Below are 18,979 nucleotides of genomic sequence, written 5' to 3' on the forward strand. Positions count from 1 at the left end.
TAAAATCGATAGGCTCACACTCATGCTCTTCAGCTATACTGATCAGCCTCATAAACGCGAAGGTATAAGAATTCATCTGATTAACTGATAAAATTAGCTATTATGGTAATAATTTAGGTCACCAGATCATGATCCCTAAGTTGTTGTTGTCAGATTATCACGTAGGACAGAGGAGATCATATTTTGATCAGACTGTGCTTTCTCAGAAGGTTTGAATAAAATATTGTTGGTTGTTAATAATTATTATAAAAGTAAAATATGATTTTAATATAGGAAAGTTAATTATTATTATGAACTATATCGAATTTCGTTTTTTAAAGAAGGAAGGTAGCTGATTTCGCTCTAAATATATACCATAAAAATTAATGTATTCTTGTTCAAAGACGCTTCCGCGTGAATTAAGTGTACGCAATAGCAGCTAGAACCTAAAACAAATGTCTATTTGTCTTTGTTGCTGCCGATGTGTTACTGGATGTAGGAGAAGAGATCTGACGGGACCAGAGTTTTATAGTGGGCATCTAAAAGTGAACGTTTTTAAAGCATATTTGTGCCGTCTTTCTGGAAGTTTCCTCTTGGATCGAACGCACGCGGGATTAGGCGTGTCTTGCCGCTATTATCAAGAAAGTATATTCGTTTGGCGGTATATTGACATTTTCGGTGATATGCAACTAATTATTGTATAGAATATGAAAGCAGCGTATCAGATACCGTATTGAAGCTAACCAAGGTAGTTTGATTGGCTTAAATAATTACGTCGAAAGACGATATCTACGTCTTGGTAAACTATACACAATGGCATGTTTGAATGTTATCACTGTTGCACGACAGGTACACCTGGAACAACGAGATTTCACTGGGTCCGAATTTTATGGTGGGTCCGTTCTAGGGAATTTTTAAATCACGAGACGAGCAGCACATCGTTTTTGCCCTTCAAAAGTTTCCTCCTGAATACATCGTGCATAGGGTGCGTGCTATGCTGATATTGCCAAAACATAATTGTAATTTCAAATTGCATTTACAAAACCGTCTATAGAAACTGAAATAGTTTTCTGTGTCAATATTAATCATAGGTTATAAATACATCTAGCTCACGTTGAGCAGGTTTATTTTGGTGCATGCAAAGTATATGAGGAAAATATCTCTCCTTTGGGTTCTTTATCGTAAGCATGTATTATACAGAGTAAATTATTCCATAAATAGGTACGTCTGTGTATCTTACATACTACTACTACTACTATTACTACTACCAAAAGTACTTGTACTATTACTACTACTACTAATGATAATGATAAAAAGAAGAGGCTCTGCAACTGGTGATGGAAATGTTTACAAGTTTTAACGTATTCTTTGTCTTAATCGCACTTGTTAATCAGTTAATTGCTAAAATATTACCTTGCTGTAATTATAGGAAAGTAAGCCAACGCTGAAGATGTTTAAATGGTTGAATTACGGTAAATTTGGTAAGTTTACTGTAGTTGTCATAAAATATAGTTCCACGTTCCCTTCATACTTACTCTGGTCAACACGAAACCTTCTTTCTTCTTTTGGAGTAAGATGTAAATGGAGAGCTCTGGCACATCACCTCATTATATACTTTTTCTATTAGCTCTATGTTTCTTAAATTGTCGTGTGCTAAAATGGTAATTTAAGTTTCAAAATATCCTGATCCAGAAACATTTTTAATATTTCCTGGCCAGTCTGTGTTTTTAAACTCCAAATATACTGTCTATATCGGTGATGTTATCGCGAGTATAAGGCAGGCTCTGCTACATTGCCTTGTTCAACAACCATTCCGTTTTGCATGGCGGTGAATTCTACCGCACACAAATTTCAAGCGCTTGCCGCAACACATACGGGGGACGGCCAAAAAGATCATATCCAGGAAGTACTAGACGGTCAACGTGGGAAAGGTAACCGATTAATGGCACACCTACTCCACCAAGAAGTGGCATCAGGCACTGAAGGTACCTCCCCAGCCAGTCACGTGTACATCACCTGGCACTCTTCTGAGTCGGATACTGTGCTCGACATGTCTATTCATATGTCTAAAATCAGCCAGTTTGCTGAATCGGACGCGAAAAATACCTCAAGACCAACCAGGACTATAGATCTCAGAACGAGCTCGGGTGTGTCGGTCGGCAACATAACAAGTGCGGGCATTAAATCGTGGTTTTGGGTTTTGGCGGCTGTCTTGACGAATGTCCTTTTACAATTCGACTAGTGGTCATCTTCGGTGAAATACACTTTGTCCGTCAGTCTTGAACTGTAATCTCTAAGCGCAGAAAGAATGTGGGGGTTGGCTACGTTGTTTGCAGCGACGTAATCAGTGTCATTACCTTTACAATTTGATATGATATTTGTTGCTCGGTTTCTTTTCTCTCGAAAAGCTTGTTTGTTTTTCCCCCCACAATAAATCTTAATTAGATCTTGTCATTGAATTTAGTGCCATACGGCTGTAGTCTTTTGCATTTAGCACCTGTGAGCCATCCATAGTCAGCAGGGGATCTGAAACGGTTTCATGTCTGGGTACCTTTTATTTACACTAGGACAATTTGCATGTTTAATTGATGATTCAGTGTGTACCTATAATTGCACACTCCAGATTGTGCTATCGCTAATCCGGCTTAAATGCATGCGTACTTGTAGACTTTTAAAGACTACGCGGTACGAAGCCGTTTTTTTTGGCGTGACGCCAGATGACGTGGAAATGTTAGAGGCACCAAATGTTTGTATAAATACGGGAGCTCTATTTACATGGTATCATTCCTCGACTGGTTGGAAATCCTTATAACAACTGATGGCGACTCGTTTTGCCACTTGTACTGATGGCTGGATTTCAACAAAACATGACCTACTGTGCCGAGAAAGAAATGGTCATAAATAGGCGAATATGAAAATCATTTTTGTCACCAAGTTAAACAGAAATTAAGCTCGTAAATATTGGACATGTTAGCTAACTTTTATCCCAGCATGCCTAGAAGTCATGTTTAGTGTTTTCTATCGTTCGGCTTGCAAAACTCCAGAAAGTTAGGAAGATGGGCGTGTCAAGGTATTATAAAGTTAATTAGGCAATCAGGTAATAAAATGAGTCAAGTATATGTTTTTGAGCCTGGGTGCAGATTTTGCGTCTGGATGAGGCAACCGTTCTAGGCACTACTAGCTGTTATCCTTCCACTGTTCTCTTACTAGCAGCTGAAACAAATGCAGTCGATAACAGTGGCTCGGTCACATTTGAAGGAAACTTTTCTGCTATCACCAATGCTTCTTTGTTTTATTTAAACAACATAAACGAGAAAGGTTTTACAATAGCAGACATTTCAGCAGGAACTGTTGAAATCAATATTGTGTCAAATTCTCTTTTTCTGTTGATACTACCATAAAGAGTTGTATCACAAAGTGTTAGTATATGTAAGGTTCTCTGGTATCGTCCTTAATGTGGTTTTCGTTATCTACAGGTTGACCGTCCTCAATATTATTGCCCGGTTCGAGTAAATATAACTATAAGTGGTGAAACTTATAGGTGGAATATACAGAGATCTGAGCATATGTATAGAACAAACCAACACGAGCCCCCGTACATGTAAACAAACAATTTAATCAATTACATAAAACAACTGTGAGAATTCATTACATCAGGTATATACTCTGCTTTAGGTATAAAATTTTCACGGAATTACAGTAAAGAAAACAAAACACAAATATATTTAAATAAAATAGCCGATCTGTTTACTGATAGATTTAGTTCATCATAGGATCGAGTGAACAGTCGAAGTCAATGCCTTGTACAATTGCATAACCTGTTTCTTCCTCCACTCCACTGTTGCCGTTCTTTCGATTATGTCGGTCTTGCCTCTCTCGGTCCTCACTCTGTGCGTAGCACGTAGATTCACAGATAGGTCCCATGATACGTCTCAGAATTAGTCTCAGAATTTGTGTCCGAATTAATATTACATCGCAGAATTAATCCTTCGCACCAGAAGTCGCAGGAGTTATTTTCTCCCTTTAAAAAAAATATAAATAGAGACAACCTAAATTTTCTGTTGTTTATGATAACAGGGGCTTTTGCATTATTCCCCCTCGTTATCAGATCTTAGTATCGGTGCTAACCAGATACTAAGGCTATCAGTAGGCTCCCCATGTCCTATAATGACCCTAGTTAGTTTAATGGCTAATTCATCACGCATTAACACCACACATTAACACAAGTGAATAAATGAAATACATTACATGGCTTCTACGCCATTTCAGTCAATACACACTCTCCCTTAATCATACTTGAAATCTTCTAAATTCAGTGAATTCACACGGATTATCGTAATCATATTAACTAATGGACAACAGTGTTTACGAGAGAATTTCTTTCAAATTTCTCGCAGTACTACTCTTGCTTTCTCTTGAAGAAAAAGCTGAGACTGATTACAATTTTCGATGTGGCGATATTAAAACCTAGGAAATTTAGTTTGGGAAACACGCCCCTTTTGACCTGGCAGTTTGAGTAACAGAGTTTCTGCGATCTTTCAATTGTGACAGTTTTACCATGAAAATAAAGTTTACCGTGTCCCTAATAGTCCGTCTGGCTGCTGTCTAAACAAGTGCTTAATTAGGAATGAAATTCACCCCCTCGAAAAGACATTACCGATCATGGCAGTATGGCGATTTGATACGCGCCTGTCCCAATAAATCTAATTAATTGTTCTCTGGTCTCGATTCATAGACCGCCAGAAATTTTCCGCTTCACAGTATAAATAACAATAGAAGTTTCAATATATAACGAAATATTGTACGACATTCGTAAACGCAAGAATCACAAGAATTCTAAATAACTGGATTCCGTCGGGGAACACACACACACCCACGTTTAGCTTAGCCAACCAGCATTTCTATTTTACCCACTAACAATATTTATCATTACAATCGAAGTAAAAAAATTCTCCCCAGTCCGCCTTTATTGATATCTATCCTGGAAAATATCATTTTGTGGCACCTGTTTCAAATAGGCTACAATTTCGTAAAATTTTATCATTGGTACATATCGCTCGGGACATGTTACTGCTATGACCACTAGTTAACGTTGCACTCTCGTCCGCTCCTAATTGTTAATTAATCGTGCCCTGACTAAAATTCATGTCCCAAGCAGAGCTGATTCTATCCCTCGCGGTCAACAATTTATTGTGAGACTAGCCAATACATCAATCTCGATAGGTACGTGTCACTCTGACCACGAAAGAATGTTCCGTGAAATTATCTGCAGACATATTACACTATGAACAAGTAGTATATGTAAAGGGGGTTATGAGCACAACTCCCTGTAAGGGGTTATGAGCACAACTCCATGTAGGGGGTTATGAGCACAATTCCATAAAATAAAAATATAATGTCTTCTTTTATTTGTTTCACAGAGGAGTTCTTCGTAAATGAGTACAAACGATGCAGATTTTCATCAAGACCAGAGAATTACTCAGAAAAAGGAATCAGAACAACTTGCATAAACATAACAGAGTCGTTTATAACAGAAGAACAGCAACACCAATTTGACTCTGCAACGCACTGTCATATTTGTACGGAAAAGTTTGCGGATAATAGAGTTTATGATTTCTGCCTTATAACAGGAAAATACCGTGGTGCCGCACACGGACCGTGCGCTGAAAAGTTTAACAAACTAAAATTCATCCCTGTTATAGCCCATAATTTCCGAGGATATAATAGTCATTTTATTGTGAACGCGCTCGATGATCCAACAATTATCAATTTATGTGGTAATTACCGCATAGAAGGAATTCCTACTAATATTGAAAAATTCATATCACTGACGTTGTGCGGAAAACTGAGATTCAGAGACAGCCTTCAGTTTATGCCATCGAGTCTTGATCAATTAGCAAAAAATTGTATTGAATTTCCCTCATTAACAGAGCATATCGCTGACAGTGTAAACGTTATGAAGCACAAGGGAATCTTTCCATATGAGTACCTGGATGACTTCGAGCGCCTCAGCGAGACATCATTACCAGATCATAGCAAATTTTACTCAGAACTTTCTGGTTGTAATGTTTCCAAAGATGAGTTTGAGCACGCGCTTAAAATTTGGAAGGAATTTAATTGCCGGAGTATTGGCGAGTACATGGACTTATATTTAATCCAAGACGTGTTATTACTCGATGATGTCTTTCAATGTTTTCGCAGCACCAGCATAAATGATTATAAACTTGATCCCTGCCGGTATTTTTCATCACCGGGGCTAGCTTGGGATGCCGCGCTAAAATTAACTGAAGCTGAACTAACGCTGATAACTGACCCTGACATGTACTTGTTCATTGAAAAAGCAACACGAGGAGGAATCAGTGTTGTAACTAAGAAACACGCGCACGCAAACAACAAATACCTACATGATTATGATCCAACACAACCCAGTAATTATATTGTTTACTTTGATCTGTATGGCTGGGCATTGTCGCAAAAGATGCCTGACAAATGCATCGGATGGAAAAACATGGATTCGTTTCTCGCGGACACAGATAACATGACGAAAGATCTCTCTGAAGAAGGTTTTACATATTTTGTTGAAGCTGATATTGAGTACCCTGACATATTACATGATTTGCATAATGATTATCCGTTTATAGCAGAAAAAATGATAATACCAGATTCGCTATTATCAGCTAATCAGTTATTAGTATGTAAAGGAAAACCATGTACCATGGAAAAGTTAGTACCAAATCTATTAAATAAATGCGGTTATGTTTGTCACTATCGGTTATTACAACAGGCTATATCATATGGGCTAAAAGCAACAAAAGTCTACCGTGTGCTGAAGATGAGCCAAAGACGATGGTTAGCTGATTATATCAAGTTTAATACTGATATGAGAACTAAAGCGACCACAGATTTCAAAAAAGATTTCTATAAATTAATGAACAATTCAGTATTTGGCAAAACCATGGAGAATAAACGTAATCGGTGTGATATTGAGCTCGTCAATGAAAACATAAAACGATTCAGTAAACTTGTTTCCTCGGAAAGATATAACGGTAGGATAGTAATAAACGGTGGCCTTGTTATTGTGAAAAAACATAAAAATAATATTGAACTTGATAAACCCGTATATGTTGGTGCAGCTGTGTTGGATATCTCAAAGTGGTTAATGTATGAATTTCACTACGGTTTTGTTAAAAAACAGTGGCCAGATGCAAACTTATTGTTCACAGACACAGATTCACTTGCTTATGAGATACCACATTGTGACATATATGAAGATATTTACAATAACCGCGAGTTGTTTGATCTATCTGATGTAAAAGGAAAGTTTAATTATAATACAAATAAAAAAGTAATAGGAAAGTTTAAAGATGAATTGTGCTTTGACCCGATTATTGATTTTGTTGGCCTTCGTTCTAAAATGTATTCAGTGTTGTCGCTCAGTGAAGCTAAAAACATGATGAAGGCCAAGGGTGTTAAAAAGGCCGTCGTCAAGAAGACCTTACACATGATTTATACCCAAGGGTAATATTCGGCAAAGAAAGAAATCACATCGCAAAAATGACTACGATAAGATCCACGAAACACCAGACTGAAACAAACAGGATTTATAAACAGGGATTAATTAATTTTGAGACAAGCGATATTGCGAAGATGTTATTAACACATTTGCGTTAGGGCATTACAAAACCAGAGATTGTTAGTTCGTACTTTACATGATCTGGTAAGTTATTAATCGCATTATTTATAATATTAACTGGCTCAGAAGTCGCCCACGTGGATAATTTTTCATTATTTGTATCATAAATTACCCACTTAGATTCATCAGGTGATACAACATAATTGCTTCCATTTTTTGCTGAACTAATTTTTACTGCACTAACTTGAAGACCTCTAGATGCGATAGCCCTGTTATAAACGACTCTGTTATGTTTATGCAAGTTGTTCTGATTCCTTTTTCTGAGTAAATTTCTGGTCTTGATGAAAATCTGCCTCGTTTGTACTAATTTGCGAAGAACTCCGCTGTGAAACAAATAAAAGAAGACATTATATTTTTGATTTACATTCAAATGACATATTGTTACGATTTAGGGTATAAAATAAGGGGAGCCACTCACTTATATGTAAAAATTACTTCATCGCTGAGATGTGCCCTTCAGTTAATATTTAACCTCACCAAGACGTGTGTGTGACCTGCCGCTGTAAATTGATTATGGTGGTGCTAGAATTATCTTAGTCTTGTTCACACAAGAAAAAGGCATGAAGTTGCACCAGAATCTATTTTATGGAATTGTGCTCATAACCCCCTACATGGAGTTGTGCTCATAACCCCTTACAGGGAGTTGTGCTCATAACCCCCTTTACACATACTACTGAACACACTCTACAAAATTTTCCAACATTACAGTCACGTTTGTCATTTACTGTGCAAACAACTCGCACGTATGAATACTTTTTAAATTACATTTCTGAAAATATTCTTCACCTACATTTCAGTGGTTATATTCTATTCCATAATATCAGGTTATGGATGGATCATTTGATGCAGCTGCATTCTCACTTAATGGGAATAGATTAATAAATCACAAAACGAGCTTCATTAATACTTCTAAAATCTGATATGTTTATGCCATTTTCTGAGGTGTCTTCACGATTTGGTGAAGGAGTTGAATTGAAGAAAGAATGCATAATATCCAAGGCGGTTAATTGCCTTATTCCTGAAAAATATATCATACCTCACCAAACATTTAGTACAGTATCATATTTCCTTTCAAATTAGAGCATTTTATTCGACCATCTCACTTTTTTTATTTAAGAAATATTCTACTTGTTTTTGATCGAAAATTATTAAATGCCATTCAATTCGAAATTAGAAATTCTTGCAGTAAACTTAAATTATTGTACCCTGGTTATGTTTTCACTCATACCTTATAAAATATATACATATAGTAAACATCTATTGTATACACACACACTGCTCTTCTTTTATTGTTTTAGGTTGGACTAAACTTCATATGAATATTGTATCCACACATTTGCGTATACAAACAGACACTCTAAAATTATCTCTACAGATGTATATATCGAGTTTAGAGAAATACTGTTAATGAGAAAGATTTATTCAAGAAAAAAAATTAATGAAATATTGAAAACAAGAAAGTTTTATTTGTGTTGCAGTTCTCCATTTTGACAAAATTACCATTCCATGGCACCATACATTTTTGTGTGCTGAGGTGTTGTTATAAGCTAATATAAACAGACATACATACATACCTACCTACCTACGTACGTACAGACAGACATACATGACCGCTCCGGACTAAGTGGTTAGAGCGTCCGCCTCGGATGCGGGAGGTCGCAGGAGGATAATGTGGCGCCGTAAACACTTAGGCCACCAGAGCGGGATCTGACATGTGAAGATCTACATATGTGTATCATCCGTCAAGTTCTACATGCTTGCCTCATGCGAGAAGTTCTACATATGTGTATCGTGCGTCAAGTTCTACATGCTTGTCTCATGCGAGAAGTTCTGCATATGTGCCTCATGAGTGAAGCTCTAAATAAGTATCTCATTTGGGAGGTTCTACATCTGTATCTAATCTGTGAAGTTCTACATACATATCTCATGCGAGAAGTTGTATATATGTGTGTCGTGTGTGGCATATATAACCATGTAGTACTATATACTGATTGTAGCCACTCAAAAATAAAGAAGAGATTACATTTTCTTTGAATTACAGTTATCTTCTTAAAATGGACTGGTCATTCTGACTTGTTTTGAATCGTTCACTGACTGTGTACAAGAAAGAATCAGCATATCTCTGTCTGTCTGTCTGTCTGCCTGTCTGTCTGTCTGTCTCTCTCCACAAAATACGCATTCTGAACCACGAAAGATCCGAAATTGAGACCTTACAGTGAAGACTTTTGAAGAGATCTAATTAACTAGGTATTTTACCCAGCTGATGAATCTAAAACCTGAGATAACTACACAGTTTTATTAGATTGTCGGTGTCATTAAAATTACAGACATTCTTTTTGAATTTGTACCGTTTTATGAAGAATGTATTTTCAGTTTGTTATGAATATACCCTAAAAATCGGACGAAAAATAATACATTTATCCCTTCTTGAATGTATACATATTTTACGTATTTTATAACGCAACTGTTTTCATTCTCTTCCAACAGTTTTTATTCTCTGCCAGTGCATTTTAGGAACATTCATACGTTTATTGTCTCAGACGTAATTGCAGTATTTCACACATAATGAGGTGTGAGGTTGTTGCAGAATAAACAACTTACCCACAGCTGAAGGTATATTGGCGGAGTTTGACGACACGTCATTTGCCATGCAATTGACTGGTTTATGAAGTATGTCGTAATCTTATCAGGAATGTGAGCTGTTGAACAAGAAATTTTATTGATTGTAAAATGCCTGGTAATTACCTAAATGGTGATAATCGGCTGCTTCTAGTGTAAATACGGCTTCATTTGTTCTGTAGATTTGAGAACAATTGCTGTAAGCTGAAGCGATTGGTTATGAGATCAAATGTAGATGTCGCTGTTGCACCAATCACGCTAGTCTGCTTAGATCGGTATAAATATGAACACTATGCTGTCTCTCAACCAGTTTTGCACCAACACTGTATGATATATTTCACTGGAGTGACAATGTTCTCAGTCGCACTTTTGGTTTTACTTGCCGCTTCTGCTGGCGTTGAAACGGCCATCTTGGAAGATTTAGGTGGGGCAGATCTGCAAGTTGTTCGCATTCGACTAGAAGAGGAGAAAGCAAAGCGGCTTCTTTTACAGAATGACGTTGAGGTGCTTATGCTACAAGTTGAAGAATTGAAAAGAAAATGTGATCAAAGGGACAAGCAGGGTACATAATCCTCTCTACTGATATTCATTTTTAATCATCTTTTCAGTGAATCTCCAATTTTATACGGTTATATATTTCTGGATCAGGTGTCCTTAATGTTTCCTTTTTTATCGTCGATGTTGAGTTTATTTTTCCGTCTAGAATATTCACTCATTTTGTGCACCTACGGGAAGTTATCTCACTAATTGCGTAGTCATAAGGCTTTTATTTTCATTCAGAAGAAGGATGAAATAAAGAATAATCTGTATACAATAGAACTTTCTTAAAGCACTTAAAACTCAATGGAACAAAAACGTACCTTACTCGAGTCAAATATAATGAGCGAATGCAACAACCAAATTATGTAAAGAATATAAACAATAGAAGCAGTAATACCTCAAGTTTAAGATATTGTTATACTCACTCAGCTATTTCTCTGACTATCTCATAACTATTTAGAAATCGAACTGGACCTTTAAATGTTTTGAATAGTAACACGTCAGCAGCTTTAACACGGTTTTTGGTGCAAAGAGATAAACGATCATTTTATATTTCAGGTGGAAATGTGTCTTTGGTAACCCACGGCATTGCCTTCACTGCTACACTCTCTTCAACTACAACGTATGTATCCGACCAGACAGTGATATTTGACCACGTCAAGGTCAATGAGGGAAACTGCTATGATTCCTCTACTGGAAAATTCAAAGCTCCTGCGAGGGGGCTGTATTCCTTCTCTCTAACCGTATTGACGGGTGGATATCCCCAGCACGTTCATTTAATTATTATGAAAGACAAGGAGGAGATTGGAAGGCTGTTTTCGGAAGATGGAACAGGGTCAGTCACAGTTGTTGCTGTGATGGACAAGGATCAGGTGGTCTATATCAAGGAAATGCCAGGCGTTTCAGAAGCTGTCGGAGGAGACCACTGGTCAACATTCACGGGTCTACTGCTCGATCGATATGGTTAGATAAAATGTATGTATATTAAGGTCTTATCATAAACAATTTAAATCAATGGTCTATAAATTTGTCCATCAGCTGATTGAATTCGACCTTTTTTCTTCGTGTGCGAATCTTCCTTAACAAATCATTGGTAATGTTTTTAAATAAAATTGCTAGAAGCGTTGATTGTTTCTATATCTTATTTACTATAAACTCTGGAAAAGTGGCAAACTGACGCAATAATTAATTTTCATTTGTAACCCAAATTTCATTCTTGATTATCATGAACACGGACGATTTACAATTATATTTCATTGTCGACATAAATGTAAGCATATATGACCATAACGAGGTTCATCCCTCTTGGCGTCCATGTCGTAATTATATCATGTAACTCTTCCTCCATTTCTCGAGCGCCACCTGTCTCAGCAAATTTTACGCCTGGAGTTACTCTACTATACTAAACACATCATTGTATTCGTGGAAACGGGAGAGGTAAATAAGAATTGGAATCCGATTTTATGGGTAGTGATGTCAGAACCATGCCTGGCATGTGGAAATGTATATGTTTTAAAATATTGTTATCGTGCACAGAGTGTTAGGTAGGACTAAATTTCCGGACCCCACAACGGTTAGAGGGTCCGCTGCCGTTGCAACTTATTATTCATAAGGGCCTACAGGAGAATTTTTCCTTGGGCCCAGAAATCAAGTCCGCTCCACTGCTTGCCACAAGTCACTCATCCAGGAACATATAAAGAATGATGCAGCCACTGAGATATTCTGAGATCTTTTTCTCTGACAACAGCAGTTGTTCGAAACACTAATATGAACACATAATTTCTATTCCTCTAATTATGTTATGTCTAGCGTTAACTGCTAATTAATCTTAACGGCAACGGAATTGTGGGATTACTGTGCTTATTCAGGACTTAAGAGAAGATCGTGAAGTCTGTGGATAATTATTATCAAAGTAAGTCTTGATTTTCGGTGATAATCAATTAATCATTTTGTGAATTCTAAAAAACAAATATAATTTTTTCGTTGTCACCGTGGAATTATTGCTGGATGTAAGTGAAATATCACCTCGCCATGTTCCTTTTGTAGACACCTAAAGATAACTTTTAAGTATCAGAGGCACAGCCTATTATTTTCGCCGTTATGGAAGTTATATATATATATATATATATATATATATATATATATATATATATATATATATATATATATATATATATAGTGTATTGATTGTTTAACGTAAATTACATATCTTACCAAGAAGTATAGTAATTTAGCCCTAAGTTCATACGTTTGAATTAGTTGTATGTAAACTGTAGTAACAATTACAATCAGTGTAAACTGTTGTGAATACCATATGTTCAACCCATTTCTCACCTTTTAGGATGAATTTGCTTGTAATTGCAGGAATACTTTGCTTGCTGTGTAAAATTTAGATCTTTGGAATTATAGTGCAACTTTCTGGTGTCATTGAATGTTAGAAATAACTTAATCAAAAGCTGCATGTTACATTTTCATATCAGCGCCATTAATAACACCTGTCCCAAAAAATATATTAGCCGTAAATTCGAGCATATAAGACTAGGATTACAAATTCTGGTCTTTTCAAAATGGAACTAGACGATTGTAATTAGTAAATGTTAGAGATAAAAAATGGATCATTCTTATGCCAAAATTTGTATTCGAATATCGCATTTTTTCCACTTTTGAAAAAAATAAACCAGGTATTTCCAACCAGACGAAACCAAAACTCTAAATGACTTTACATTAGCACTATATGTTAAGTTTGATATGTCGCTTCTGTAACTTTTAAGTTTATTTTTGATACATTTTTTATTGTGACTTTAATTTTCCTACATTTTCTCAAATGTGTGCCTGATTGTATTAAGAGTTCCATCGCTTCGGGTACAGTGACGGAGTTGGTCTAACAAGCAGCTTCCTTCGATAACTGACAAAAACTTAATTTGGGATCTGATGAAGGCCTATGGTCACTTAAAGGTTGTGAAAATTGAAATCAGTAAAGAAGGATAGACTTCCAAGATTTACTTTTCTGGTCTACGGCACACCTTTCGTGTAATTATTTGCCAGACATGTCAGCTTAAATGAAGAATGTCAAATGATAACAATTTTATGTAAGCAGATTGAATTACGTTAAGGAATGTTTTGAAAAGCGCAAAGATTCTGAATATTTTATACCGACTTGGAACCTACAGAACAATCGAAAATTGCCTCCATTTTCCATAGCCCTGTTGCAACGTGCGTCGTAATTCATTTAGCTTACGATAAACACTACATATCCGCATAAGGACCATCAATGTTTCATTCTGTATACATCAAGATGGTTTAGTAGGTTTATTTTCATCTTTTATGTAACATTTAGTCTATTTCTCGATATTTCAAGGATAAATTATATTCTTTACATAATTATTGTGAAACTTAAATTTGATTTTCGGTGAAGGCAACTAATTGTTGTATGGGTCCTGGAAGCAGTCTATTCAAAATCGTATGTAATGGAATGAAGGTTGTTGATTGGCGTAAAATAATTACTGCAAAAAAAAATGTAGTTCTTTCTCAGAGGAAGCTTACATCCTGGTAAATTGTGAACAGTAGTAGGTTTCAACCGAGGGCCATTTAAATGTATGACTGTCGCGTCACAAGTACTACCGGAACAATACGATCTCACCGTTCATAGTTTTACAGTGGGTCCCTACAAGGGAATTTGTCTGAAATATTGAGCCCAGCAGCATATCGTTTTTGTCCTTATTAACGTTTCTTCTTGGCTAAATCGTGAATAGGGTGCGTGTTTTGCTGATGTTGCCAAAAAAAATTGGAATTTGGCATTTCATTAAGAAAACGGTCTATGGTGATTGAATTAGTTTTCTTTGTTAGTAATACAATTTTTAAAAAGAAAATCAGATATTGTATTCATTTACCAGATAACAATTACCCCTATCCTAGTTGTTGTTGACGCGGTGTAGTTTTGTGTATGCAAAGACATATATGAGGAAATATAAACATCGTACAGAGTAAACTATCACGAAAGAAGAACACAACAAAACCGAATGAAGCCTAATAAAACAAAAGCAGCAACACAAACCTAAGGAAACATTAACAGGTTTTGCATCTGACGATATACATTCCAGAGCTTTAACGTTTTCATTTAAATAAACATACTTGTAAATGTTCCCGGTGACATATAAACTTGCTGTATTTGTGAGGCAAAGAGTCTACACTCAAGAATTTTTAATAGTTGAGTTACGACAAATTTAGTTGACTGTAATTGTTATAAAATCTAGGTCCATATTCTCGTCCTAAGTTCAATGTCCATCAAGAATCCGTTTTACTTGTGTTGGATTATTATTAAAATGGATGCTCTGACGCACCATCTCAGTAACAACCTTTTCTTCAGCCTTATGTGCTTTAAATGCCGTTCGCCAAATTGGTAATTTAAGGCTTAAATAATGCTGATCCAAGAACATTTTTAACATTCGCGGCGATAATCGTTTTTAAAATCTTCAAAGATAATAGTTCATGATGGAGTTTGTGGATGACCAGCTCTGTTACATTTCCTTCTGCGAATCCCATTGAGTTGTGCAGGACGGAAAACGCAATTAAAGCTGCGTTAAGTACTCAAAAATGCCAAGGTCCTATTGCGATACTCTCGCCTTCTAGAAAATGTCTAAGAATGGCGAAAAAAATCGTATTCCAGGACGTATTATGCCATTTACTCGGAAAAGCTAGGCGATTGATGACAAACCTAGTCCACCAAAGGTTCGACTCCAGGAAATTAAGACACCTACCACACAGCCACGCGTGCATCCCTCGTCCGGTACATTTCTGAAAGAATTGTAGGGTAAACACCTCTGTTAGCGTGTCTGAAATCAGTCAATGATGTTGTTCTGATCTGAGCCTTGCAACTGGCAAACACCCATTAGTATTTTGGTATTGGCGGATGCGACTATTATATTTTGAGCAAGCAAGAGTGTCATAGGGTGTGTACCTGGCATTTATTATCATATTATTTATTTTGTTCCCTTGCTTATGCTATTCTAGCTTCTGGATTTTGCTTCAGTTAAATCAATGATGGTTCATATGCTGCATGGTCGGAAAGTTATTTCACAGTCTAATACCAACGATGCAAAATCATAATCATTAACAGATTCCCCAGGTAACTGGTAAACAACGATGATGGCGCCTGGAGAAGCAGACGCGACTTTTTCGTCATAAATAGGAGATATTGATTGTACGCTTGAAAGGTGTTCGTGATCATTATACGATGAAAGTAGTGAACTGTAGTACTAGTGTAGTCAATGTATGAGATGTCAAGACCTTTAACCCCTGCCCGAAGCGAAACGAACTCTGTCTTGGAGAACACAAGGATGTATGTGTGGTTTGCAGAAACGTTGTGACCCTGAAGAGCCAAATCAGATATAGAAGCTTGCCGCTCTAGAATGTAAGACTTATCTCCCCCTTTCTTCCAACAAGCCATTGGCGTCTCAGTGTTTACCTCGTCGAATATCAGGTCAAAGTTTTGACTAGTCTTTCAAGAATATTGCTTTGCTGTCTTTACTTTCGCTCCTTGGCTTCCATCTCCAGACTCCAAAGTTAATTTTACCTACCATGCATAGACCAGAGCATCAATATACTGAAAGTGGCACAGATTCCTCTTGGCAGATGTCCATCAAAGCCAATCAGAGATATTATTTAAATAGCTTCTGAAACACTAGCTCAGATGCTCCATCAACAGTTGTACCAGAACAAAATCTGAACCTTGGTATTGTCATAGTCTCTTTAAAAATGGGCATAACATGTTTGCGGTTTAAATAGATATTCAAAAATAAATATATTTAAAATCGTACCCCCAAAAGACACAATTTTTCTCTGATATATATTTTCAGATTTAAGGAAAAACTCATGCACAAATACATAGTTAAAACAAAATAATTGCTTGTTCCGAATCGACGGACACAACTAGTTTGATATGACGTAGAAATACGTGTATTCCTCTAAGCCGAGACGAGTTGTTTTCTTCCGACTTTGAACAAAACACAAAAGTAGTTATGTATTTATTACAACCCCTCTCATGCATTTCGCTATACACTGTGAATGAAATACAAAGCAGATTGGAGGTGATAAAAGTTTGCTTCGGAGCAATTGAGTATATCACCAAATTAGTTTGATCTCTTTGGACAATACAAACCCATGTTGAACGCTTGATCTGTCGTGTGAGACTAAACGGGTATGTAATAATAGTTTGTATATTTATGACATTTCCTTTGCTTACGTTTAAAGAAGCAACTAGCATGTTGTTTTATTTATTGACAATAAGGATTCGATATATTTCTCGATGTTCTTTATATTATCACACATATCCATGCACATATTTCTCATTCTACATACCAAACTGCTCACTACCTGTTCACCTATCCATAACTACATGGATGCATAAATAGTAATTGTGTCTTCACACGTTTTCAGAGAAAAGGCCTCTTTGCCATTACCTAAACCAAGAAACAAATGTATATTGATTATTTCGACGATTGGTATATTCTATGTATTTCATTTATGCTATATTTGAATTGCATTCATGAGCAAAATGACTCAGGCCATACGTTTTCTTATCTTGTAATTTGGTGCAGGTACATAAATTCATAAATGTATTTACGGCGTGGGTGTAATTGAACATTATCCGGTCTGCATATCGCAAAATTGGTTCATCAAACCATACGCAAGTTCTTATTAAACTTCTATATAAAGATCTTTTAAGCATCTCGACAAGGATTTATTCCTTTTCTACTTTATTCGCCCTTCAAAATAACATAATGTTTGAAAGTCGATTCCGACGATGTGTTACAAGCTTTGTCTGAAAGAGTTGTTTCCATACCTAATACACATACTCTATTTAAATCTAAAAAGACTGAATGACACATACATATACATACAACCGGTATGGTATACCGATATTATAAAATTAAGATTGGTAGAATTGTTCAATTTGGCGAAAAATAAATCGTCTCCATCAGGATAAGTAGGAGAAATTATTTCGATTCTTTAATTTCCTAGCAAAATGACACAATTTTTATCTGGAACATTTTTAACTCAATATACCAATGGCGCTATGCTAGTAACTAGGGTAAAATTACTTGTGTGGAGTTTATACATTTTAAAAGGTCTTCTTCATTCCTCATCACGGGATTTCTTTTGAAAAAAATGAACAACTTACAACTCTTCATCTCCTATTCATTCTCTTGTACAAGCGTCATCTACCAAAAAGGACAACGTGTCAGTACTGGAAACCGTTAGTCATGATAATAACCAGTAAAATAACGTGTCCCACAAGGACCCATTTTGGGACCTGTTAAATCCGTATTATCAATCAACCTCTCTGTCTTAAATACATTAATGGTATTTATTCGCGGACGACAATACTATACCTAATTCGCGAAACTCTACGTCCGTTATCCTCGACGAGGCTTCCTTGGTGTGTCCGCTGGAAAGGAACAGTTTCAGTTTCATCTGTGTGTTATAGTGAATATCGTGCTTAAAGTGTCGTCAAAGGAAGCATAGGATTTTCAGGCAGTGAGATAAATATTTAATGTACCGTAATTATTTATCATTTCATGTGTCAGGTTATTCTTTGCAACTTATTTTACTCTTTTTCCTCCACTATTAACAAAACGGCAGTTCATATTAATTCCTTCGTCTACTAAACTCAACGAGTCTTTGCTTGGTTTATTGTCTGAATTTGCACCAGAATTAGTACCATCTGATATGAATTAGTTAAGACTAGAATATCTGCTCACTGAGCGTTTAATATTCTGTTAAAACGTGATAGAATTTGAGCTTTTGGAACCGATAGCGATAGTGCCAAGATATTAAATCTTTCTGGACATACTATAGATCCGTCTCTTTCTATCTCATTGTTTCTGTCTCTCTGTCTGTCTGTCTGTCTCTCTATATGTCTGTCTGTCTCCCTCTCTAACTCAGTTGGTAGAGCATCATACTCATAACCTAAGGGTCGCGGGATCAGCTTGAGAACGGTTATCAGTGAAAAACCCAACCAGTTAAACTCTCTGTCCCTTTTGTCTGATCTCCTCAATAATTGTGAAGACACTGGAATATTCCCCGATGCCTTAAAGAAATGCGAAGTTTTTCACTTCATAAGGGCGGATTTAAGCATGACCAATCAAA

General features: G+C 36.4%; 2 protein-coding genes across 2 annotated transcripts; both read left to right on the forward strand.

Moving 5' to 3' along the window:
* Positions 1-5,935: 5,935 nt before the first annotated feature.
* LOC149779558 (uncharacterized) lies at positions 5,936-7,501 on the forward strand. Its single transcript, XM_089938443.1, has one exon. It carries the CDS (start codon positions 5,936-5,938, stop codon positions 7,499-7,501), a length of 1,566 nt encoding a protein of 521 aa, XP_089794569.1.
* A 3,082-nt stretch (positions 7,502-10,583) lies between these two features.
* Positions 10,584-11,957, forward strand: LOC149779559 (cerebellin-2-like). The gene is made up of 2 exons (XM_089940282.1): positions 10,584-10,853; positions 11,390-11,957. Exons 1-2 carry the CDS (start codon positions 10,619-10,621, stop codon positions 11,797-11,799), a joined length of 645 nt encoding a protein of 214 aa, XP_089796408.1. The 5' UTR covers positions 10,584-10,618; the 3' UTR covers positions 11,800-11,957.
* The last annotated feature ends 7,022 nt before the right edge of the window (positions 11,958-18,979 follow it).

Source organism: Sinohyriopsis cumingii, chromosome 17, assembly GCF_028554795.1.
Source record: "Sinohyriopsis cumingii isolate HCF-2022 chromosome 17, ASM2855479v2, whole genome shotgun sequence".
Taxonomy (NCBI): Eukaryota; Metazoa; Mollusca; class Bivalvia; order Unionida; family Unionidae; genus Sinohyriopsis; species Sinohyriopsis cumingii.

What these genes read in the sequence shown, in the direction of transcription:
- LOC149779559 (XM_089940282.1), top strand. Translation starts at nt 10,619, where the DNA reads ATGATATATTTCACTGGAGTGACAATGTTCTCAGTCGCACTTTTGGTT. An exon ending in TGATCAAAGGGACAAGCAGG is followed by an intron (nt 10,854 to 11,389) that starts GTACATAATCCT and finishes TTTATATTTCAG; the next exon opens with GTGGAAATGTGTCTTTGGTA.
- LOC149779558 (XM_089938443.1), top strand. Translation starts at nt 5,936, where the DNA reads ATGAAGCACAAGGGAATCTTTCCATATGAGTACCTGGATGACTTCGAG.